At 37.2% G+C, this 24,464-nt stretch overlaps 1 protein-coding gene across 4 annotated transcripts in view; it reads left to right on the plus strand.

The window, feature by feature from the left end:
• The window catches only part of slc4a3 (solute carrier family 4 member 3), an 81,204-nt gene that overhangs the window by 40,388 nt on the left and 16,352 nt on the right, over positions 1-24,464 (plus strand). For 3 of the 4 annotated variants that reach the window (XM_082174614.1, XM_082174616.1, XM_082174615.1), the window contains exons 4-9: positions 1,679-1,926; positions 2,885-3,060; positions 4,856-5,076; positions 20,665-20,807; positions 23,112-23,292; positions 24,162-24,297. In XM_082174614.1, the coding sequence (XP_082030740.1) occupies positions 1,679-1,926; positions 2,885-3,060; positions 4,856-5,076; positions 20,665-20,807; positions 23,112-23,292; positions 24,162-24,297 (1,105 nt within the window). Of the gene's footprint in view, positions 1-1,678; positions 1,927-2,884; positions 3,061-4,855; positions 5,077-20,664; positions 20,808-23,111; positions 23,293-24,161; positions 24,298-24,464 lie in introns of those variants that run through there. The other variant, XM_082174617.1, reaches the window with a different exon arrangement.

The following is a 24,464-nucleotide window of genomic DNA, read 5'->3' on the forward strand; positions in this document are numbered from 1 at the left end:
ATGGCTCTCTCACACTCCCTGGACTCCTGTGGAGCTGCGTCTGTGCCAGTCGCTTGCCAGACCCTGATAAATCAGGGCCTACATTTCCTTCTACATGTCGCGGCAGTAGTGGGAGGTGTAAACTAGCCTGTGATGCATTCACAACAGAGGCACCCTGAACACAGGACAAATCACACGTTAACCGCTCTGTAAGGGATGTCAAATTACAATTAGAATTTCAAACATTCGTAGAATGTAAAATAAAAATCAGAATTGCAAGATATAAACTCGGAATTGCGAGTTACAAAGTCAGAATTATGAGATATAAACTCGCAGTTCTGAATTTTTTCTCAGAATTGCGTGATATAAACTTGCAATTGCGAGAAAAAAAGTCGCACTTACCTTTTTTATTTGTTATTCTGTGGTGGAAACAAGCTTCCATAGAACCCACTTGATGCATCGCTGCTACGTTGTTCATTCAAAACATTGCAGAAATAAAGACGCTCATTGCGTAGATCTTGGTTATGTCAAAACCGTCACCGAGCCTTTCACACAAAACACATTTTTCTATTGTTTTCTATGTAAACATGCACTAGACGGACATCTTTGATGCATGTTTAGAGAGCCGTTTAGGAAGCCATGTAAAGTTAAAAGGAGTTTAACTTTTAAAAAACATTTCTCAAGAGGTTTTTCCCCCCATTCCACTGCATCTGATATGTAATTCCCCATTTTCAAATTGCAGGTCAGTTAAAAAAAAGGTATCTAGAACACTCACACTTCCATGTTTTTGATGTCAGTTATGCTCTCCAAGGCTGCATTTATTTTACAAAAAAAAAAAAGAGTAAAAACTGTGATATTATGAAATATTATTACAATTTAAAATAACTGTTTTCTATTATAATATATTTAAAAATGTAATTTATTCCTGTGATCAAAGCTGATATTTCAGCATCATTACTCCAGTCTTCAGTGTCACATGATCCTTCAGAAATCATTCTAATATGCTAATTTGCTGCTCAATAAACTTTTCTTATTATTATTATCAATGTTGAAAAGAGTTGTGCTGTTTTATATTTTTGTGGAAACCGCAATGTATATATTTTTTTCAGGATTTTTGTGAACAGCAAATTAACAGCATTTATTTGAAATAGAAATCTTTTGTAACAATGTAAATGTCTTTACTGTCACTTTTAAACATACAAGTATTACTTTATTTTAAAAAAGTACTTGCCCCAATCTTCTGAACTGTAGTGTATAATACTGAAATAAGTCTGCACATCATATTTATTAATTGCTGTAGCTTGTTAATTATATGTACATTTTAAATGTAACATGCAAGATTTAAGCCTGTGAAATAAGAGATACCTGATAACAGAGAAATTTGAGTAAGAGGAACCATCTAATGGAGATGTTGCAATGGCAGCTTAATTATCTGTGACCTTTTAAAAGACCTTGTAATTGCTTATTACACGGTTCTCTGGAATATCTCTCTGGAAATTCTCTTGATTCTGATTGATGGTTTGATCAATGGTGGCATTCATTGGTCAAATGTGTTTGTATAGTGTCAATAAACTGAATCATTGACCTGTGCTAGTCTCTCGTATCACTCTGCAGTTTCTTTCTTTTGCATCTGTCAGCCGTTTGCAGTCTGAACATCATCCTTTACTTAATCTCTCTCTCTCTTTCTATTTATGGACAGATCACCGGCACACCTTCCACCACACGCACCACCCCCTGTCCACCCACCTCCCCCCGCAGCGTTTCCGCAAGAGGGTTCTCAGTATGGACCGCCGGCGAAAGAAAAAGAGGAAGAAAAAGAAGACGTCCATGCCCCCGTCAGATGTCACGCCCACTATTCATGAGGTGGATGAGGAGGAGGCGGAGTCTGAGATGGAGGGCCAGTGCCAAGCAGCCACGCCCACTGAGCCATCTGAAGAGCTGCCACAGGTTACTTCAACTTATTTTTGTAGATTGAAGTATGTACATACATTTTTAGTACTGATGTACCTGGATGACCTACTTCTGCTGGTATACTGTATCAAACAATGCAATGCACTTGACTAGACCTTTCCTTTAATATGAAATATGAAATGGAAATAATGTCTCTTTCTTGACTCTTGTGATTGGACCATCAGAAGTTAAGACATTTTTTGATGGGGGCAACTGATGATTATTTTGATAATCGATTAATCTTTTGATTATTTCATTGAATAAAACTTTTTTTGTTTTTTTTTACAGAATTCTTATTACATATTCTGCCTGATGTTGTCCTCCAAACTAATTTCAAGGAAATTAAAAGAAAAAGTTAATGTATCTATGAAAGCTATGTGCAATTAAAAATTATGTGAAAAAAGGTGGTTAAAATTAAACACGGCAAAAAAAGTCTTGTTTCCAGTCCAAATATCTAAAAACTCTTAAATCAAGATTTACTAGATGAGTAAAATGCCATAAGATGTTATGTCTTGTTTTCAGATTTTTTTTTGCTTAAAACAAGCAACATTAGCGCGAATTGTGTAAGAAAAATAATCTTAATTCAAACAGAAACAATATTATTTTTCTCACCCCATTGGCAGATCATTTTGCGTGTTTTTTTTTTAGGTAATAGCTTGCCATTTTACTTGTCTAGTAAATGCATCTTGATTTGAAGACAAAAAATAGCCACCTGGACAGCACTTGCTAAATTAAGCATGCAATATATTACAATGAGGTCATGTGACAACAATGTAGAGTACTATTGCTTGAAGAGTTTGTCATTACATTCAGTTGCACATACTATTAAAAACAATATGCTGTATACAGTATATACCTTTATCACAGTTTCCTTCTGCACTGCTGGATATGTGGATATATGTGTGAGAGATTGCAGGATAATAGGGAGATGCTGACAGATGCTGTGATCTTACAGCTCAGTTTGGGAAGTGAAGAGGACTTGGCGGCCGACCTCTCTCTCACCAGTTTTCATTTGGAGAGCGAGAGACCCCCGAGCAGTGAGGAGACCCCACCCATCCCCGCCGGAATGGAGGAGCAGCAGGAAACACAAGAACGACCGGATGGAGAAGAGGAGGAAGAGATTTCAAACAGGTATTTCACTAATAAATGAAAGATCTACACCTGAATGAGTCTACAACTTGATTTACTCACCCTCATGTCATTCCAAGATGTGTAGCCATCAAATTTATTCAACGCTATTTCAGAAATAATCATTGTAAGCAATCAATTGCGTGCATTTTATTTCGATCATATGCAGAGCTTCCAGGTTTTATTAGAGTAAAGAACAATACATAATACATTCAAGACATTAGTGTAAGTTCACTCATTTCTTAAGTGATTCATTTGAATGGTGTATTCACAGCAGTTACTTTTGGATGTGCTTTCAATGGAAAGGGCATCATGCAACTTTTTATACAATGTGATACTGTGAAAAGGAGATGACGGCTTGAGAGTGAGCTGGAAAAGTTGTATTTTATTGCCCTCTGCTGGCTATCCTGCTTCTTGCAGCTTATATATGCATATTTGGTTAAGGAAAATGTACAAATAAAACATCATTAGGCATGTATTTATAGCATTGCCTTATTTAACATTATTTGTTTTATTTGCAGTGCCATTGCTTTGAATAATGAGACTTTTGATTGTATATTTTGTCTGGGCCTCTGACTTTAATTAAATGAATGAAAATGCTCCAAGTGCATTGATTCTTTAGTGAGTTTAATTGAACTTGGGTAATTTTTTTGATGTATTTTTTGAACTTGGGTCATTTTTTGATGTATATTTTTCATGTTTTGGCTCATTTAATTCGGTGTATAATTTCTGAACAACACACTGATTGGGATATATGACCAGCATTAAATCAAATTGATGATACATATTAATCATGCCACATTTCATTCTCAGTTTGATCAAATTATAGTTGCTGATGCAGCTTAGTTTAAAAAAAAAAACTGTTTAATGAGTGTATTTGCCCTTTAAAGGGCCCCTATTATGCTATTTTAAAGGTTCCTAATTTTTTTATGGAGGTCTCCTACAACAGGTTTACATGCATCAAAGGTCAAACAACACTTTCATTTTATCTTAATATACATTGCACATCATCACATTTTTTAAAGATTCTCAAACGACTCAACCGAAGATTCATTCTCTAACTGGGACTACAATCTGGAACTGTATCATTAACTGCATCACTAACAGCGCATACGATAGCCTAGCACTAACGTGAATGACTGATGTAAGAACAACAGACAATCTGCATTAATGGACACAGTTTTAGGGAATAGTGGCCCACAGCTGATTAGCAGAACTATTTCAGTAAGACTGTAATAACATGAGTTAGCCAGTTACTGGCTCTTCACATCCTCCTCCTTTGGAAGTGCATACAAAGAGAATTTGCTTTTGCAGAGTAAAAAACCAGGGTCTTCTCGTTCTCGACATGTACACAACACCAACCAGCTACAGTGTTTGAGGGCGCGAGTCAATGTAGAAGATGTTAGCGGGCAGCCAATGAATACCAATTATACTGACGACTCGTTTCGGTAGTTCAGAATCAATTCTTTCTTTTGGAAGACTTTATTTATTTATCGTGCACTTTAATCTTTAAAACTTTGCAGACCTTTTACATTCACAAACCGCTATATTACACACTGCATGAAAGGTAATACCCGAAAAAGCATAATAGGGGCACTTTAAAACAAAAGCTAATATTACTTTTAATTTGTTTTAATCCTTTTCAGCATAGGTGTTACGTGGTTAACCCAGACACATATAATCATGCACATATTTCACTCTATTAGCAATGCAGTCCTGTTCATTTCATCCTGCTAATAACCAAAGGTAAAAAAACTGTTGTAAAGGCAGTGTTCAATTGTAGGTTTCTTTTTAACAGGTTTAGCCCTTCTCCAGAACTTGCCAGTATGACAACACGAGGCTGGTTTCGCAGGAAGCCCGTCCACCGGCTGGCTGGAGTCCAGCGGAACAGCTACGACCTACGAGAACGCATCTGCATAGGCAGCATGACAGCCATGGAGACTGCGGTCTACCAGAAAGTTCCTACAGACGAAGCAGAGGCGCAGATGCTCGCCAGCGCTGACCTGGATGACATGAAAAGTAAGCAAAATCAATTCTGAAGGAGTCGTGAAAATAGCGGGACGCTAATTTTTATTGATTTTAGAGACATGAAACAAATCATCTAATCAACCTGCTATTAGTTTTGACATTTCTACACATATCAGATATTATCACTAGAATATTCTAATGCACAATTACATTTTTTCTCAGTACAACAAAATATTAACAATAAATCATTATTTGTACATACATTATCTTTATTTTGCATTTGCCCTTTCAGAATTTGGAGGAAGCAAATCATTTATCATCATATATATATATATTTTTTTTTTTTGTGCATTTTATCTTAATTATTTAGGGCCCTATTTTAACGATCTGAAACGCAATTATCAAGCGCGAAACGCAAGTAACTTTGTGGGCGGATCTTGGGCGCTGTTGCTATTATACCGGCGGGATAAATGACTCTTGCGACCGACGCAAATCTAAAATGGGTTGGTCTGAAGTAGCTTCATTATTCATAGGTGTGGTTTGGGCGTAACGTGAATTAAACCAATCAGAGCGACATCTCACATTCCCTTTAAGAGCAGGCACGCTTGTTCCATGGCGGATTGCTATTATAACGGCGGATTTGCCAGGCGCGCGCCAGCAGCGGTTCACAGCCAAGGAGACCGACGTTCTCGTCAGGGCCGTAAAAGACAGAGAAGTGACATTGGGATGGAGAAACACACCCAAATTAGCTTCGGTTAAACAGGCATATAATAATTTGGGTAAATGTGTAAGCTAGATTTATGCCTATTTTTTCACATCTTCATGGACACAACAATGATTTCCCTCGAGTGTTAATATTTTTCCTTGTAATAATATATGTTTTTTTTAAAATGAGAATTGCTGCGTCTGTGTGTAGATGAGATAAGCAAAGTGCATGCGCGTTGTCCACACGCTACATTGATTATGGCCAAGCATGCGCCCTTAAAATACAAAAAGCACCTTGGAGAAACTCAACAGCAGTGCAACATATGAAAAGACAATGCAGAAAAGCAGAGCGCATGTGGCGGAAGACAAAACTTGTAGTCCATTATAACATCTACAAAGACAGCCTGCATGCTTTCAATATGGAACTAGGCAAAGCTAGACAGACTTTCTTCTCAAATATTATAAACAGCAATTTAAACAACACACGCACTCTTTTTGCTACTGTAGAGAGACTGACAAACCCCCCAAGCCAGATTCCTAGTGAAATGCTCTCAAACAGCAAGTGCAGTGAGTTTGCTTCTTTCTTCTCTGAGAAAATCAATAATATCAGAAAGGTGATCAGCACATCCTTGAGTTGCGCTGAGGTCAGACAGATCAGACCACCTGAGAAAGTAGTTACTATGTCTGACTTCAAAGAAATTGATGGCAAAATGTTGGAAGAAACCGTACAACACCTTAAAACATCAACATGCGCCCTTGACACACTTCCCACATCTTTTTTCAAAAGTGTGCTAAACAGTTTAGAAGCAGATCTTCTAGAAGTGGTAAATGCCTCACTTCTCTCTGGGAGTTTTCCAAACTCCCTGAAAACTGCAGTTGTCAAGCCCCTCCTGAAAAAGAGCAATCTGGATAAGACCATATTAAGCAACTATAGACCGATCTCAAATCTTCCTTTCATAGGCAAGCTCATTGAAAAAGTTATCTTCAATCAGCTGAACAAATTCTTAAGCTCGAATGGATACTTTGACAATTTTCAATCTGGTTTCCGACCGCACCACAGCACAGAGACAGCGCTCATAAAGATAATAAACGATATTCGCTTAAATACTGATTCAGGAAAATTATCAGTGCTGGTACTACTCGACCTCAGTGCTGCATTTGACACTGTCGATCATAACATACTTCTTGACAGGCTGGAAAACTGGGTGGGGCTTTCTGGGATAGTCCTAAAATGGTTCAGGTCATACTTAGATGGGAGAGGTTATTATGTTAGTATAGGAGACCATAAGTCTGAGTGGACATCCATGACAGGCGGAGTCCCTCAAGGCTCAATTCTTGCGCCACTCCTGTTCAACCTGTATGCTCCCAATGAGCCAAATAATGAGAAATAACCAAATTGCTTACCACAGCTATGCAGACGACACACAGCTGTACTTAGCCCTATCGCCTAATGATTACAGCCCCATTGACTCCCTGTGCCAATGCATTGACGAAGTCAACAGTTGGATGTGTCAAAACTTTCTTCAATTAAACAAAGACAAAACTGAAGTTATTGCGTTTGGAAACAAAGATGAAGTTCTCAAAGTGAACGCATACCTTCACTCTAGGGGTCAAACAACTAAACATCAAGTCAGGAATCTTGGTGTGACACTAGAGTCAGACCTTAGTTTCAGTAGTCATGTCAAAGCAATAACTAAATCAGCATACTATCATCTGAAAAATATTGCAAGAATTAGATGCTTTGTTTCCAGACAAGACTTAGAGAAACTTGTGCATGCTTTCATCACCAGCAGGGTGGATTATTGTAATGGACTCCTCACTGGCCTTCCCAAAAACACCATTAGACAGTTGCAGCTCATACAGAACGCTGCCGCCAGGATTCTGAGCAGAACCAGAAAATATGAACATATCACACCAGTCCTCAGGTCTTTACACTGGCTCCCAGTTAGATTTAGGATTGATTTTAAAGTATTATTACTGGTATATAAATCATTCAATGGCCTAGGACCTCACATTGCAGATATGCTCACTGAATATAAACCCAACAGATCACTCAGATCATTAGGATCATATCAGCTAGAAATACCAAGGGTTTACTCTAAACATGGTGAGTCTGCTTTTAGCTATTATGCCAGCCGCAGCTGGAACCAGCTTCCAGAAGAGATCAGATGTGCTCCTACAGTGGTCACATTCAAATCCAGACTCAAAACACTTCTGTTTAGCTGTGCATTTACTGAATGAGCACTGTGCCGCTGTTCGTCCGACTGTTTGTACTGTACTGTATTTTACTCTATTTTTCTAAACTGTTTTAATTATTCTTATTTCTTTTAATTATTTTAATTTCTCCTATGTCAGCAGGGCATTTAGCCCGTAACTGTAAATGCCCACTCAGAAGGTGATAATGTGAAAGTGACGTGTATTAATGTGGGTTTGAAAGTAGAACAGTATTTAAATGACGATATTAAAGTTTTCGTCTGAGAAAGAATGTGAACGCAGTGCTAAAGAAAGTGAAAAGAACGTGTGAGTAAATGAGGGAGAAAAGAAAGTTAAAGGAAAGTTGATAGATGGAAGTCGTAAGCAGATTGAAGGTTAAAAGAAGGTTGAAAGATTTAAGTCTTAAGGGAATCCTTTGAAGGAAAGATCTATAATAATATTCTTTTTTAATTTTTTCAAAGTACTGTATTTTATTTTATTTTTCTAAACTGTTTTAATTATTCTTTTCATTATTTTAATTTCTTCTATGTAAAGCACTTTGAATTGCCATTGTGTATGAAATGTGCTATATAAATAAACTTGCCTTGCCTTGCCTTGCCTAAAATAGCATAACATGCGCAACGCGCCACTGACTTTAGACTAGGTTTTTCCTGGTCTGTGGTGGAATTGTTTTCTAAACCTGCAAAATAGCACCAGGGAACGTTTGCGCCGGAACACGCCTCCTCTTTGCGCTGAACCGCCCCCGGGAGCGCAAGTTCATTTCCTAACTTACCGACGTGCGTCTGTGGAGGGAAAAGTCCGCTGTGTGCGGGTGCAAAATAGGAATTATACATGCGTCGTTGCGCTGTCAATTGCGCTGGGTGCAAGATAGGGCCCGAAGTCTTTTTTTCTTTTTTTTGTCTTCAAGTAAAAATAAGATATATTTGAGATACGTGAGAAGCAACACTGCTTGAGCTTTATTTCTGTAACGTTACACTAAATAGAACCCAAGCACAGACAGTAACTTTCACAAAACACGGTTTATTTACAACCAGAAACAAAGACCCACGATGGGGCAAACAAACAATAACTAGACTTGACAATAAAACGGAACTGGACCATTCACAGACAGACCACAATACTCACAGAACCGAATGTTAACAAGACAAACCAGCACTGAGGAACAACCACCGGGAGCTTACATAGAAACATTATTACAAAGGTACAGGTGACACTGATGAACATCAATACTAACGAGGAAACAAGGGACGTGTAAGGACACATGATCACAATCACAGGTGACGCTAATACAACATTAACAACATGGAAACGAGGCAAAACACAAGACAATGCAAACACATAGTCAAAACAACCGGCCATGTGTTTGCACACAAAACAAGAGACAAATACATGACAATTTCAGGGTCTGATAACGACAGGCTGACTATATGACTATTCCTTAAAAATGTCTTCTTCAGTGCTTAATTAAGAAAGGACATCATTTTTATGATCTTATTTAAGGTTTCATCTATAAATTTTGTTCCTGGATTCTGCAAGGGGTGTGTACATTTATGAGCACAACATGCAACTGTAGCCTTTTGTCCCGAGAATCAGTGCACTTACTGATTTGAGTTTTCAGCGTGTGTAGCCATGATGATTAAAATAAGGATTAAAGCAGACAACTTGCATGTTGTTGCGGTCGTTCGATCTTAATTGAAATCAGTGCAGTAACTCAAACAAAATTAGATTGGCGTGTTTGATTGCATGTGTCATTGGAACCACACCAACGACCGAGTCTCGGGCCGATGGTTTAACTTGATCTTGACAAGCCAAAGCCTGTAGTCCCTCCAAATGCTCATTAAAATCTCAGTCTAGAGGAGGGGAGTGATGACAGGGAGTGTTTGTATAGTGGACTTAGACGTTCACATTGGCAATGTTTCTGGTAAGTTTCGGGGCGCTGGGGTATTCGTGTCCATACTCATAAATGTGTTTTGGTGGAAAGCAGAGCAGCAGGATCATTGGCTGGCCATGGTCAGCACTTGGCCTGCCCTCTGCTTCCTTTCCCGTGGTTGTAAACAAGACTTCGAGATGTTCAGATGTGGTCAGGGTCACTGGATCTTCGCCATGCACCAGAGTGCTTCCTGCTGTTTTTACATTAATGATTATTCTTAATAAAGTAAGCTCAACTGATTACAGGGTATGACAGTCCAAGAATACTACTGCTCCTTTAAAAACCCTTGCAAGAGTGTAATTGGCACTTTCCACAAATAGAATGTCCCATTACTTAAAAAAAAAAAAAAGGTATTATAAAGAAAAATCCCATGTTTTTATTTATTTATTTTTGGTTGGGCGAAATGTTAAATAAACTGTTATTTAAAGTCCCCCTGTAGTCAATAATTTTATCTTTAGTCACCAAAATGACATATTTAAAAAAAAATCCCTGTGAAAAAAATGTCTTCATGCCTTAATATAGCTTGAATGTAACTCTACACCCTTGCTTCATTTAGTATACGTGGAGATTCAGAGATTAGTATACGATCAGAGATTCACTGGCTCAACTTACTGAGGTAAACGCTGCACAATAATATCGCTCTTTGCAAACGTTGGACACATAATGGCAATTTATATGATTAGCCTTTTGCTTGACTATGTTATCAAACAGCTAATAATGTGTTGCTAATGTTACACAAACAATGTTCCCATTCGCCATTCCAGAGTCAGACAGCTGCCTTCTAACAATCATCAGAAACACTATGAACAACTTAGAACGCCAGTGGAGAAAGGCAAATAATTCATCATAACATCGTAATATACATCAAACACCCGCTAAATTTGCTATATCTACCCAATTTTTCATATCATAACTGAAAAATACACCAGAATAACCTTGCTTCTCTCGAGACTCCCCTGCTAGATTGCTGTTAATGATATGCTAACCTGTTGGTTACATTTAGGTTGTGACGTCAGAAACACCAGATATTTCAAAGTGCATTTTTGAGACTGACATGGTTTGTCTTAAAGCAGGGGTGCCCAATCCTACTCCTGCCGATCGACTGTCCTGCACAGTTCATCTCCAACCCTAATCAAACACACCTGCCTTTAATTTTCAAGTGATCCTGAAGACGTTAATTGGTTGCTTCAGGTGTGTTTGATTAGGGTTGGAGATGAACTGTGCAGGACAGTCGATCGGCAGGAGCAGGATTGGGCACCCCTGTCTTAAAGCATAAACAACATTAAAAACTTGATTTTCACCACAGGGGGACTTTAAGATAAAACTAACATAACATGAAGAATAGTTATAAAATATCAAATGTCTTTCGATAGAAGTGTTGTATAATATTTAATAATATTTAGTTTGATCTGTGGGCTGTGGATCAGTTTATGAAGGTTAGGTGACTCATGTCACTAACCTTTGATAAAAGATAAAAAAAAGTCTTTACATTTCTCTAAAATATTTTTTCAATTAGTCTTTTAAAAATAAGTTTAAGGATCTCTTTGGCACCCTATTTGTATAAAGTGCAAATTAGTATTTTATTTCTTTAGTGTTTTTATCCTGGGGAATGTCACTGAAGTCATTCCCGTACAGTGTCTGGGAGGATCCCTAAAGATGTGTTGCACATGACTATGTTTTCTTAGATGCAGCATTGTAAAGTTCTTCCTGACGCGAGGGGTTTGTTTTAAATGGGCTCCCATGCTCCAGTTGGCCTCCCAGCTGTTCCTCTGTGTCATGTGGTGATTTTTCAAGCCATGGGAATGGCTAGACACACTCTCTTTTATTGAGCCAGATGATTTTCACAGAGCCTAAGTTTAGTACCTTGTTCATTTGAGATATAAAGTCCCATCCAGAATATTTGAATCCATAATGTTTGCTCATGAATGGTGCTTACCCTGTGGCATGTTGCATGATGAATGAAATGTGGTTCTTGTGATTTTCAGCTATCTTACTTGATGAAATGTACTGAATTTATCCCTTAAAAAAAAAAAATAAATAAAATAAAATATATATATATACTGTATACACTACCGGTCAAAAGTTCTAGATAGGTACGATTTTAAATGTTTTTTAGAAGAAGTCTCTTCTGCTCACCAAGGCTGCATTTATTTGATAAAAACATAAATAAAAAACATTAATATTGTGAAATACTATGACAATGTAAAATGACTGTTTTCTATTTTAATATATATATATATATATATATATATATATATATATATATATATATATATATATATATACATATATACATATATATATATATATATATATATATATTATGTTTGTGTGTGTCTGTACAATACAATTCAGTATTGTTTACATCATTGTATATTATTTTAATATATCATATATTATATCATTGTTAATATTGTTTTTCATATTGATATATTAATAAGTTGATATTATTAGTTAAATTGTTCAGTACTGCTTATTATAAATATTTTTAGCATTTTATTTATAAATACTTTAATGCTAACATGTCTGCAGCTGGTTGGGTTTTGAAGGATGCATAGATGTTTCCATCTGGCATGCCGATACAGGCTAATTTCATGAATGATACTGCTGTTTACTCTACGTGACGTACAGTGCAGCTAATATGGCTAAATGAGTCCCTGTGAATGAAGGCCAGAGTCCAGCAGAGTGCTTTTAGGTGAGGGCTGCAACGGCTCTGTGGATGAGTCCCCTCCAGCTATAATTAACTTCACTGTTCCAATTGATTATCCTTCCCAGAGACCCGCCCGCAGCCTTTCCTGCTTTTAGAAAAGAGGAAGCATTGACTGCTCTACCGCAGCAAATTACAAATGAGGCCGCCACACTGGAACAGGCCATTGAATTTAAGCCTTGCATCACACTAGCTTGCTATAAACGGCTCATGTCTAAGTCTGTCCCGCTCCATGCCACTGTTTTCATATGTGTGACACCTTTATAGGGCATTTAGATACCATAAATGTCCGAATGCTCACTTGTGTAAACCACATAATTGATTTTCTTACTTATTTTTTGAATGACCCCATTGTTTGTTTTTTATTTTTTCGAATAGTTTGCAATTGCTTGTTGAATAATCTCAAATGGCATATTTTCTCAGTTGTTTCTCCTACAGCAATGTGATTACAGTACAATTACAGGGAGATTTTATTTTATTATTTTATTTTATTTAGATTTTTTTGGAATATATATTCTATATATTTAAGTTCATTGAATAACCACAAATATTGTCTCACTATTCCAATTGTATCTCACAACAATGTGATTATAGTGCGCTTATATATATAGGTCACCTGATGGAGTTTTAGGACACCATTAGGTCACTTGATGGAGTTTTTCGGTTCCTTGCCACTGTTGCCTTTGGCTTGCTCAGTTGGGGATATTTTGGGGATATTTAATCTAATTTTATCAATCAATAAATTCCTCTTGAAACAAACTTTGTTGTATTATTTTAATTTAATACTGTGAAGCTGCTTTGATACAATCTGTATTGTGAAAAGCGCTATACAAATAAACTTGACTTGACTTGACTTGACTATATACATTTTTTTTTAATAACCTCAAAAAAAAAATTTTCAATATCCCATTGTTTTTTCCTACTCAGCAATTACAGTGAACATGAAATACAATATAATCTATTTTGTAAAAAGGATTTAAATGGAGAGCAAATTGAAACTTTTTCTTAAGTTTCTTGCATTCTCCTGAGAATAATATATATATATATATATATATATATATTTCTCATTAAATTCTCCCAAGCTCTCTTTTATCTTGTCTAAATAATAAACATATTAGAGTCTACATTTGTTTATTCTAAAGAATTAAAATTAGAAAGTTCATATCTAAATTAAACATAACTGAGATCTCCCTTATATCTCATGATGAGCTATGAAAGAGAAACCTCTGAGCAATAAAATGTCCCTCTGATATGCATACAAATGTAGAAAATGTCCAGCTATAGGCTATCGAACGCATCTGAACTGTGATTGGCTTATCCTTGTGCAGGTAACCGCTTGAAAACGAGACAGGGTTGAGCTCTAGAAGCAGCCATGGTTTCCATGGAGATCGGTCATGTGGAGACAGTGCTGTGTAATGTGTGGCACCATGTTGTGCACTTCATCCGCACCGATGTTGCTTCGCATGGAGGTTTTCACCTCTGCTTTCTGATAGGGTGCTGTAACACGCTCTGTACCTGATGGGGGACAATCCGCACGGAGGACCGCATCTCTGTCCCTCATGCAGCCGCGGGATCAATCGACAACGTCATGGAAAGCACAGAGGCAGCCAATAGATTAGTGCGAGTCCTCAAAAGTAGTTCAGTTGTATCAACATTTCCTCTGGATCATCAGCCAATTCCAGTGATCCCTGCTGTTCGCTTGCGTACATGCGGACACGTCTCGCAGAACTACTGCTTGGAAACCCTGAGGCCAGACACCATTTTCTCATCAGGCAGCCAGGTGGATCTTACAAACTCTCTTTGGAATGAGGGCCTAGCTGAGAGATTATCCTTTTTCCTTCTTTTCTTCTTTAACTTGGACAAAATTTTATCGCAAACCACATTTCTGGTCATTCCATAGTTCTAGAAATTTGTGCATCCAGGATATACTCGGGATTAGACAGAGTTTTTTGAGTTCTACTTTGTAGAAGGTACAAAATAGCATCGCGGAAGAGGGTGGCATCCTGGATGATCCGGAGACACCAGGTTTGGAGATGACAGACGTGGAGAAGGAGAAGGACGGCAGTGGCGGCTCAGGGGAGGAATGCCCTGATGCAGATGCTGGAAAGGGGCATTGTATGGATCAGGAAAACCCTCTGGGAAACTTTGCATTGGTCGGCTTTGAGGACTTTGAGGAGTTTGTGCTGGATTTTGATGATTATGACCTTCTGGAGTCCATCCACTCACACCTTGGCTCCCCAGTCGAACCGATCCGTAAGTGTGCTTACTGTGAAAAAGTTGGAAGCGTGATGAAGGGTAATATTTTCCAGCCACCTTAGTTTTTGCAAATGTCACAGCGACCTCCACTTTGCTTCACACTTACATCATTTTTTGACAGAATTTTGCCATTGTCTTTGACAATTGTAGTTTAGGTTAATGAATGGCAAAAAGCCTTGAAGTACGCATTTGCACTTGAATGTGTAACAGAGAGCTCTTGATTAAATCCGATAGGATTTTCCGTTCACATGACTGCGGTTGTGACATTGTAAAAATGCACTCCACTCTCTATAGATCTTGCTCACATTGGAAATTGATTGCTGGGGATTTCGAACTGAGTTGTTTTATTGACCGTGTAGGGAAATACAAGATAATGAATGTCAAGCTGAGTCCATGCAAACAATTTGCTGACATGAAACATTATGGCCTCCGGTGTGATGTGGCATGTTTGAGTGGATGGCTTATGAAGTTCCATATCCACTCCTGTTGACACATATAGTACATGTGCAGCCAAGCCTCCACATGCACAAATCATCTCAGGGCAGAGTCATATTACGCAGTAACTTGATTCAGACATAAAGTATAGTGATTTCTATTGATATTCCTCATGCATTATGGTTAGAGGTTTGTTCGTCTGTAATTTATTCAGACTGAACCTTTTTTGACCTACAGTACCGCTCAAAAGTTTGGGGCAGTTACTCAATTATTAGGTTTATTCAGCAAGGATGTATTAAATAGATCAGAAGTGACATTAAAGTTTTTAACATTGTTCCAAGAAGATTCTGTTTCAACTAAATGCTGTTCTCTTCAACTTTCTATTAATAAAAGAATCCTGAAAAATGTGTTTCACTACTTCCACAAAAATATTAAGCAGTCCAACTGTAATGTTTCTTGAGCACCAAATCAGCATCGTAGAATGATTTCTGAAGGATCATGTGACACTGAAGACTGGAGTCATGGTACTTACTTTAAGTTATCTTAATATTTCACAATAATACTTTACTGTATTTTTGACCAAATAAATGCAGCCTTGGAGAGCAGATGAAACATATTTCCAAAAACATTAAAAAATTCTTACCAAAGTGTACACTGATTGACACAAGTGTCATTATTACTGTATATTCATACTGAATTATGATTGGTCTTCGTTCTTACATCTATTTGGATACTGAATTGTGAATGCTCTTGTCTTTCCGGCATGTATAGGCACTGAACAGTGATTGTTCGATGAATCTGATGTTCCACCAACAGAAGATGTCTCTGTTAAATTTGCAAATGAATCTGTCATCTTTCTTATATCAGCCATAAGCCAAATCAATAATCAAGAAGCTAATACTGACTAACTTTCATCTTTTAGACTCAACATAGTTAAAAACAATCCAAATTAAGTTTATGTCTTGTGTTTGTTTTTCAAGCTTGAATGCTCCCCCCCCCCCCCCCCCCCCCCCCACACCCCCCACCCCCCCCCACCCCCACACACACACACACTCACAATAATTGCATGGAAAAAGCAACCAGTGCATTATCCATTCTCTTTTTTTTGGAAGAAAGTCAGTCATACTGGTTTGTAACAACCTGAGTAAATAATAACAAATGTTACTGTTCCTTATATAAAAAGTGATGGGTCTGAAACATTCCAGTTATCAATCAGAGTTCAAACACTGCTTTTCACTGCCTTGTATTTTGATAAAAAGTAAAACCCTCAGGCTTTTGCTTTTGTCTTTGTGTAGACTGTTTACTAGTGCGATGCCCTCAAGGCCTTTCCCTGTCTGTGATTCTCTGCAGTCCCTCGGGAAAATGTCTGTGTGAAAATATCCATCTTATCTCTCTGTCTCGCTGTTTCTTTTCAATAATACACACAACTCTGTGTCATAAAACTTTAATAACTGCAATTTGCCTGCATTTTGGTCAATGGCAAATGGCAAATATTTAACAAAATCACCTAGTTTAAATGAGACAAGTTCTTAGAAATTGTAATTATGCTAGTTTAATGTGTTTTTTGTTTAGTTTTTTTTTGCAACAAAAACACACAAAAAAGTCACAAAATCTCAACCGGTATAACCATTAAGTACTATAGTATCCTTGTCCTTGTGAGGCATTTTGTTGGTCCTCATGAGGAAAACAGCTAAAAAATCATACTAAGTGATGTTTTTTAAAAATTATTTTTTTAAAAAAGTTTTCTGTGATGGGTTTAGGGGATAGAATATACAGTTTATACAGTATAAAAATAATTATGTCTATGGAAAGAAACCCAACGTGTGTGTGTGTGTGTGTGTGTGTGTGTGTGTGTGTGTGTGTGTGTGTGTGTGTGTTTTATTCGTTGGATAGTTTTTCAAATATTAAGGATATTGTATTACATTATAATTATGTATTATAACATACATTAATTTTGATAACATTTAATAATATTTTATACATTTATTTTGAGTTTTCTTCTAGAGTTTCAGAGGTGTATTCAATTTATTGCCTGCATGAAATGCATTTTAAATGCATTTTTTAATAGATCTTGTGCCTGTGCCATTGAACCATTTCGAGAGTGTGTTTGAAGGTGGTAAATAGGTAATGCCAGAGCCATAGAGAGAGAGAGTTGCGACACTCTTTGATGTCGCCGCTATGGCTGTCACGTGGTTCATGTAAGCCCCAATAGTTCCAAAACGTACGCTGGCTGTCATGTTCTTCTATGGGACAGACAGCAGCGATTGCATTATTGAACGGTAAATATAAAATAAAACACACACCCAAGTACTTTTTCAGCTGTTATTGCATTATTGCATTTTGTTAATGTCAGTTTTGCATTTGGAGATAAGTTTTAAGCTATATTTTTGGAGGGAAAAGCTTAGTGTTCATGTTCGCATGGGTAGTAGCACTGGCTTTAGCGGCTCTAACTTAACTTTTCCATATCATTCATCTGATGATGGACGTCTCATGATATTTATTTTAGCACAACTGGGCTGTATTAGGCTATTGATTCCCGTGATTTTGCTTATAAATTTTGATTCAGCCATTAGCCTACCTTCGTGATCACGCAAAGAGGTCTGCCGTGGCGGTCCGTTCAGAATTCGCTTAGAAGCTAGCTCACTTCTTCTGATGAAAGTGGCCACCCCCAGGACCACAACGTGAAACATGATCATGTTAAGACTAAGAATATTATTTTAAGATTAAGGCCATACACATTATCAAAACTATAACAGATTAAAAACGAATTTAAGCATGGCTGATACAAATGAAGGTTTTCAAATAAAATATTTTTTATTAAACAATGACAGACAACAAAAATGTGTGCTTGTGTGTGTGAACAAGAAAAACAAAAACCAGGGGCAGGTGATCCATGAAACAGACAGGACTGGTGATGGCCATAACAATCCTAAAGGTCCAGCATTGTTCTCACAAGCCGCTTCACTCAAGACAATAATAACATAATGAAAAGTTAGTATATCCCAAAAAATTAAATTAAATAAAAGTTGCTATAAAGGTGGTAGCGATTCATTACCGAACTCTTAGCTGACGAAGTCGCGCTAGCTAACTGACGTTAGCTAGCAGGCAGTGCTTGAAAATTGGTTGAAACAACCAACATAAAATATAAATAATTACGCTGTGCATGTACAAATGAAGACCAGTATAAGCATCGCAAAGGGCCTCTGATACAATATAGACAGTTGACAATTCAAAAGAGGTCGATATTTCGGCAACTTAACTCTGGAACAACTCGACGCGCAGCAATGTAAGTGAATGGTGTCCAACGCCCAAATGACAGTGTTTGGAACTATTCCGATCTTCATATCCCGGAAGTAGGCGGTTAAAAGCGCCGCCATTATTTACAACGGAGGTCTATGGGAGTGTCACAACTCTCTCTCTCTATGGCTCTGGGTAATGCTAACAAAATAAGGGAGGACAGTTCAAATGTTTGAACTGAGATTTCAAATCAGCACTTTTGTGCGTCAAACACACATTTGCGGCCTGAGTTGGTTTCGTCCTGTGGTGTTTTGATGAAAACTTGGCTGTTTTGGTCTCCTCTAGGATTTTTGCTCTGCTGCCATGAAAAGCACAACCAGAGTACAGCCAAAAGGCACGGCCACCTTATTGTTACTCTACCCCTGGGTAAAGGCCCATCACCAGTGTGTGGACTTTTTTGTTTTTGTTTTTAAAGGGGGGTGCGGGGGTTAGAGTCATGTGCGAGGCTAGGAGAGAAAGGGTAAAAAATGTACTTTGTTTAATGAACATCCCCGGGCTACTAGGACAACACAAACCAGCTGAGGCCTTGGGCGTCCTGGCAGGCCTCAACCCTTGGAGAGCCCTGGCCTTTTACTTGGCACTCGGAACAGCTGGAGAGAGAGGGTTTCTCATAATACACCCCTTCAATTATCCCAAATTCAATAAAAACCTCGGTTTGTGGGCTAAAATGATACAATATTAAATCACAGCAATTTTTTTGGAAAGGCCTAGCATCCAAAGTACGCCTCTTAGTTGCACTCAGCTGAGAAGGCCTGGGATTCTCTTGTTTTTCTAGGCCCGTTTTTACTCTCAATCACACAAATGTATGTAATTTCATTGCTACAGTTGAGTAAAAGCTACTTGAACCCTTGGATTTATCATGTACTTTTGTATAAATTGGTCATATAGACAATTTGTTTTGCCATGGACATGACTATCAAGGCTTGTGGGTGTTTTTAACCCTTTTCAGCTTTATGCAAGTCAACGATTCTCAATGTTATGTTTTCTGAGATCTCCTTTTCAAGAAATGGATCAGGCAATGCTTGATGCAAATAGAAAAAAAATCTAAATCTGTGAGTGTTTGTTATAGGGCAGTACAGCTCTGATCAACACCTCCAGTATGGCTATTCTTGGCTTGTCCCAATACCAACATTTGCAGTCTTGACCACTTACATGACATTCTTTCGGTATTTGGCCTAAGTGTTAAAGTGGGTAGAACATTTAATTACCTGATGGAACACACTTACAACATATAGGCCCGGTTTCACAGACAGGGCTTAGATTAAGCCAGGATTAAGCCTTAGTTCAATTGGGGGCATTTAAGTGGCTTTTATAAACGTGCCTTAGAAACAAACATTACTGGTGTGCATCTTGAGACAAAACAATGACACTGACATATTTTAAGATATATCAATGCAAGTTGCTTTCAGTTAAAACAGTTCAATAATGCATTTTAATCTCAGACTATCTTAAACCTTGTTTATGAAACCATGGTATAGTGTTGAAAAAATGTTAAGTTTTTACAGGTCATAATTTTTTACATATTTTGATTTTTAAAACTATGCACTTTAAAATAAACTCCTACATGTCTGTACAGTTTTCCCAATTTAAGAGACGAAACAATTTTGTTAGTGTGATGCTTCCAAATAAGTGATAACAATAAACATGCTCTGCACCAATACAACATGCAACACTTTACATTTACTACCAAATTACATGTAATATTTAATTAATTTAACTCGCAATGGAAAGTTCTCCTGGACACATGAGTTCCTGGGATACACTTAACCTCAAATACCGTTCCAAAGTCAAAACGTTGACATTTATCAGACCTGGGACAGTCTTGTGCTCTTATTTCCAATGGCTCTCAAGGGTGGGTATTGGGACAGGCCCGTTGTTTGGACTCCACTAATTTGACTCCACTGCTATGAATGTTTACACAGTGTGTTCAATAAAGACATGAAGATGTATATATTTTTTTTTTTGGTGTGTTATTTGTTAAAGCAGACTGTTAGTTTATTGTTGGTTCACTTTTTTTTTCTGCATCTGCCTTTACAAAACTGACAGTTTCATTTATTTTATTTGCCTAACCTCTTCCCTTTTCATTCACTTTAAGGTCACCGTTTCGAGGACAATCCTGGGGTTAGACGTCACCTCGTCAAGAAATCATCACGATGTCAAATACCACGATCCAACAATAGCTCACCTCCTCTGTCCAGTCTGAAGAGGAGAAAGAGGATGGACAAGAAAACTCATGAGGTGAGAGCTGAGCTTCCTGACCGCATGGAGAAAAGAAAAATGAAACCTAGTTTCGTTCATCCAGACAGTTTGCTCCACATTATAACTTATTCTTAGACAAAAACTAACTAAAATGCAAAGTGACAGTTTAGGTTTCGTTTATGAGCAGATTGATCAATAATAGAACAGCGCGGACAAAAAATAAAATAATAGCATGACAGGCTCTCACAATATAGTAAACATTGAAAAACTAGCCAAAAATGCGTATTGATTTTGAGATCTGAATTTCAGTGTTGTTCCTCAAGAGGTAGCTCAAAGTAAAGCCTCCATTTTCCCTAGACTGACACTGATACTGATAAAGAGGAGGTGTTAATAGAGATAATCAATCTAGAGGAGCAGGAGAGACCCTTGATTCAGAGATATTTCCTCTAGTCTGCTGATACCTATTGATCCGTTTCATCCTGTGGGATTCACTAAACGAGCGAGATCTGTGTCTCTAAATCAGTTGGATTAATTACATAAGGCACTTAGTCAATCAACAGTGGAGTATGTGCTATTCATGTGGCTTTTTCTGCTGATCTATGAGCTCTGAATCTACCAGTGGAGGAGAATCATTTGTCTCGCTGGAGTACAGGATTCATCTACACATTCATAAGTCCTCCATAGAACGCAACAGTGAATTCAAATTTTTTAAGCACCTCAGTTCCAGAAGCATTTTTGCTTTTTCCTTTACTTTTTAGCCATTTTAACAGTTTATTCAGTAAATTGTTCTTCAGCCAAAGGAATCATCAGAGATGAATCAACATTACCTTGCATTGATTCAAAGAAAAATCTATTTGGAAATCAAAAAAAAAGAAAAAAAGAAAAAAGAAAAGAAAAAAAAGACTGTTTTTTAAAGGAAATAAACTATTAATATCTTTGCAAATACCAATCGAATCTGAATTTACAGGACAATCTAAAATAATTTACTTATAGTCATTTACTTCTTATTTTTACTTCTTATAGTCTTATTTTACTATTATATACTGTATATTCTATTATAGTACTACATTTTGAATTAGCTTTCATTTTTTTTTCAGGTTTCGTTTTAGTATTTCATTAATTTTAGTAGTTATGTACTTTTGTAATTTTTTTATTAGTTTTTGGATTTAACTTTTTTTCTTTTTTTTAGCTTTAGTTCATCTTTATTTCAGTTTTAGTTTTAAAAATGTAGTAATACTACAATTTCAATTTCAAATTTTAATTCTGTTATTTGCCACAGTGACATTTCAAATTTTCATCATGTTTATTAAGTTATGTTTTTGATCTATGTTTTCTAATATTTATATTTTATTTCAGCTTTATTTCAGTGAACAAACATGATTTTTAATAGTTAGTTTTAGCTAACAATACTAACACTGATTTATCTAAAGTCATAAGCATAATATACCAAATGTTGCTGAATGTATTTGTAAGGTTCAATATATACAGATATGTAAGTAGTTTGAGTGTATTGGTAGAATGATTCGATTGCATCATTTGCAATGCTTCATTCAGTGTGAAAGATCATGTAACAACAACTTCTCTAATTGGTTGATATCTTTTTAGGATCGTTGGTAGCATTGCTCTTAGCACTGAGAATTTGGTTATGAAACTGTGATTAAGCTCATAGTCGGTCTGTGTTTAAAGGTTTTCATTTATCTTTGATAGATCCGTTACCTGTGCTTTTACTCTTGAATAAAAAACACTAAAACAAAAGAAGATTTATGATATTGCTGTCATATATGTGTCCCTGGATCACAGAACCAGTCATAAGTCGCACGGGTATATTTGTGGCAATAGCCAACAATACATTGTATGGGTAAAAATGATACATTTTTCTTTTATGCCAAAAATCATTAGGATATTAAGTAAAGATCATGTTCCATGAAGATATTTTGTAAATTTCCTACCGTAAATATATAAAACATTTATTTTTGTGAGTGAATGCAGCACAATTGCGAACATAAATGGACAACTTTAAAGGCAATTTTCTCAAATGTTTTATTTTGTTGCAGCCTCAGATTCCAGATTTTCAATAGTTGTATCTCGACCAAATATTGTCCTATCATAACAAACCATATATCAATGGAAAGCTTATTTATTCAGCTTCTCAATAAATCTCAATTTAAAAAAATTGACCCATGTGACTGGTTTTGTTGTCCAGGGTCAAATACAAGTTTTGCTCCCCTTCCAGCTAGAGGTGTACTTGTTTGCCTGTTTCCTATGAGTTTCCCTGGGAATTGCCTTGAAGCAACTTCTTTAAAAGTTCTTTATGACGTGTCTTTGACATTGTGATCACCATAGGTGTTTGTGGAGCTCAACGAGCTGATAGTGGATAAGAACCAGGAGATGCGCTGGAAAGAGACGGCACGTTGGATCAAGTTTGAGGAAGACGTGGAGGAGGAGACGGATCGCTGGGGCAAACCGCATGTGGCCTCGCTGTCCTTCCGTAGCCTGCTGGAGCTCCGCAGGACCATCACACATGGTAAGAGTCGAACGCTCTGCCAGCCCACTCAACCCCACTATCCTGGTCCAATCCTAACATCCATGCGCTGTTTCTAGTTGACAAACCGTGTGACTGACAGAATTTAAATGGATACTTAAATGATATAAATGGATTAAACCCTCTTGGGCATATCCACTTTTTGACCATGAAAAACTGATAATTTTCCATTCAAGGTAAACAGTTCTTTAGTTTTGAAAAATGCCTTTGAAAAAGCAGGACTCCAAACTACAAATCCAAACACATGTCTATCAATGAGAAGGTTTTGGTAAGTTTCAGTTCTTGTGGTTTTGGAACCAACATGACAACCCTGACACAAAACATCTTTAATGGACGGCAGTGATGAACGGACATGAGGGTTTGCAAAAACAACTAAAAATACTGTGGTTATGTAGAGTTAGGCGGTGTGATCAGAATATGAGAAATTTAATATCACAGTAACAGTATACGTCGTGATATATTTGTTTATGCTGACCATTTGATTGAAATGTGGTGCAGTGCTATTTTTGGATAATCCAGTGTATTAAATACTTTACAAATACAAGCTACTTTGAACATTTGCATATATATATGTATGTGTGTGTGTGTGTGTGTGTGTGTGTGTGTGTGTGTGTGTGTGTGTGTGTGTGTGTGTGTATTGGTGTTGTTTTATAATATCCCATTGTATTATAAAAAAACATACAGAATGAGATTTTTCCACATTAGAGATTATTTGAATCGTGGCATTAGAAGTGAGAATATGTCTTTAGTCTTTAGAATGATCCCACAATTTTACATTATTTCATTATATAAGCTGACAGAGGTGTATTATAAATGTAGCGATGTTACAAACTCTGTGTTTTGTTACCCAGGTGCCATAATGCTAGATCTGGATCAAACCACACTGCCTGGCATCGCCCACTTGCTGGTGGAAACCATGATCATCTCGGACCAGATCAGAGCCGAAGACCGAGCCAACGTGCTGCGAGCGCTTCTGCTCAAACACAGGTGAGTGGAGGTCAGACATCATTACTCCAAACAAAGCTCATATTGATCTTCTCTGCGGTGGGCCTTGATGCCAATGTCCTTTGTCAGAGCTGCCTCTATTGGTTTCCTGCTAAATTAAGAGGCGTGATTACACAACAAATATACTTCGTATGACAGTGCGCCAGGCC

This window comes from Leuciscus leuciscus (genome assembly GCF_965113295.1).
Source record: "Leuciscus leuciscus genome assembly, chromosome: 7".
Classification (NCBI taxonomy): Eukaryota; Metazoa; Chordata; class Actinopteri; order Cypriniformes; family Leuciscidae; genus Leuciscus; species Leuciscus leuciscus.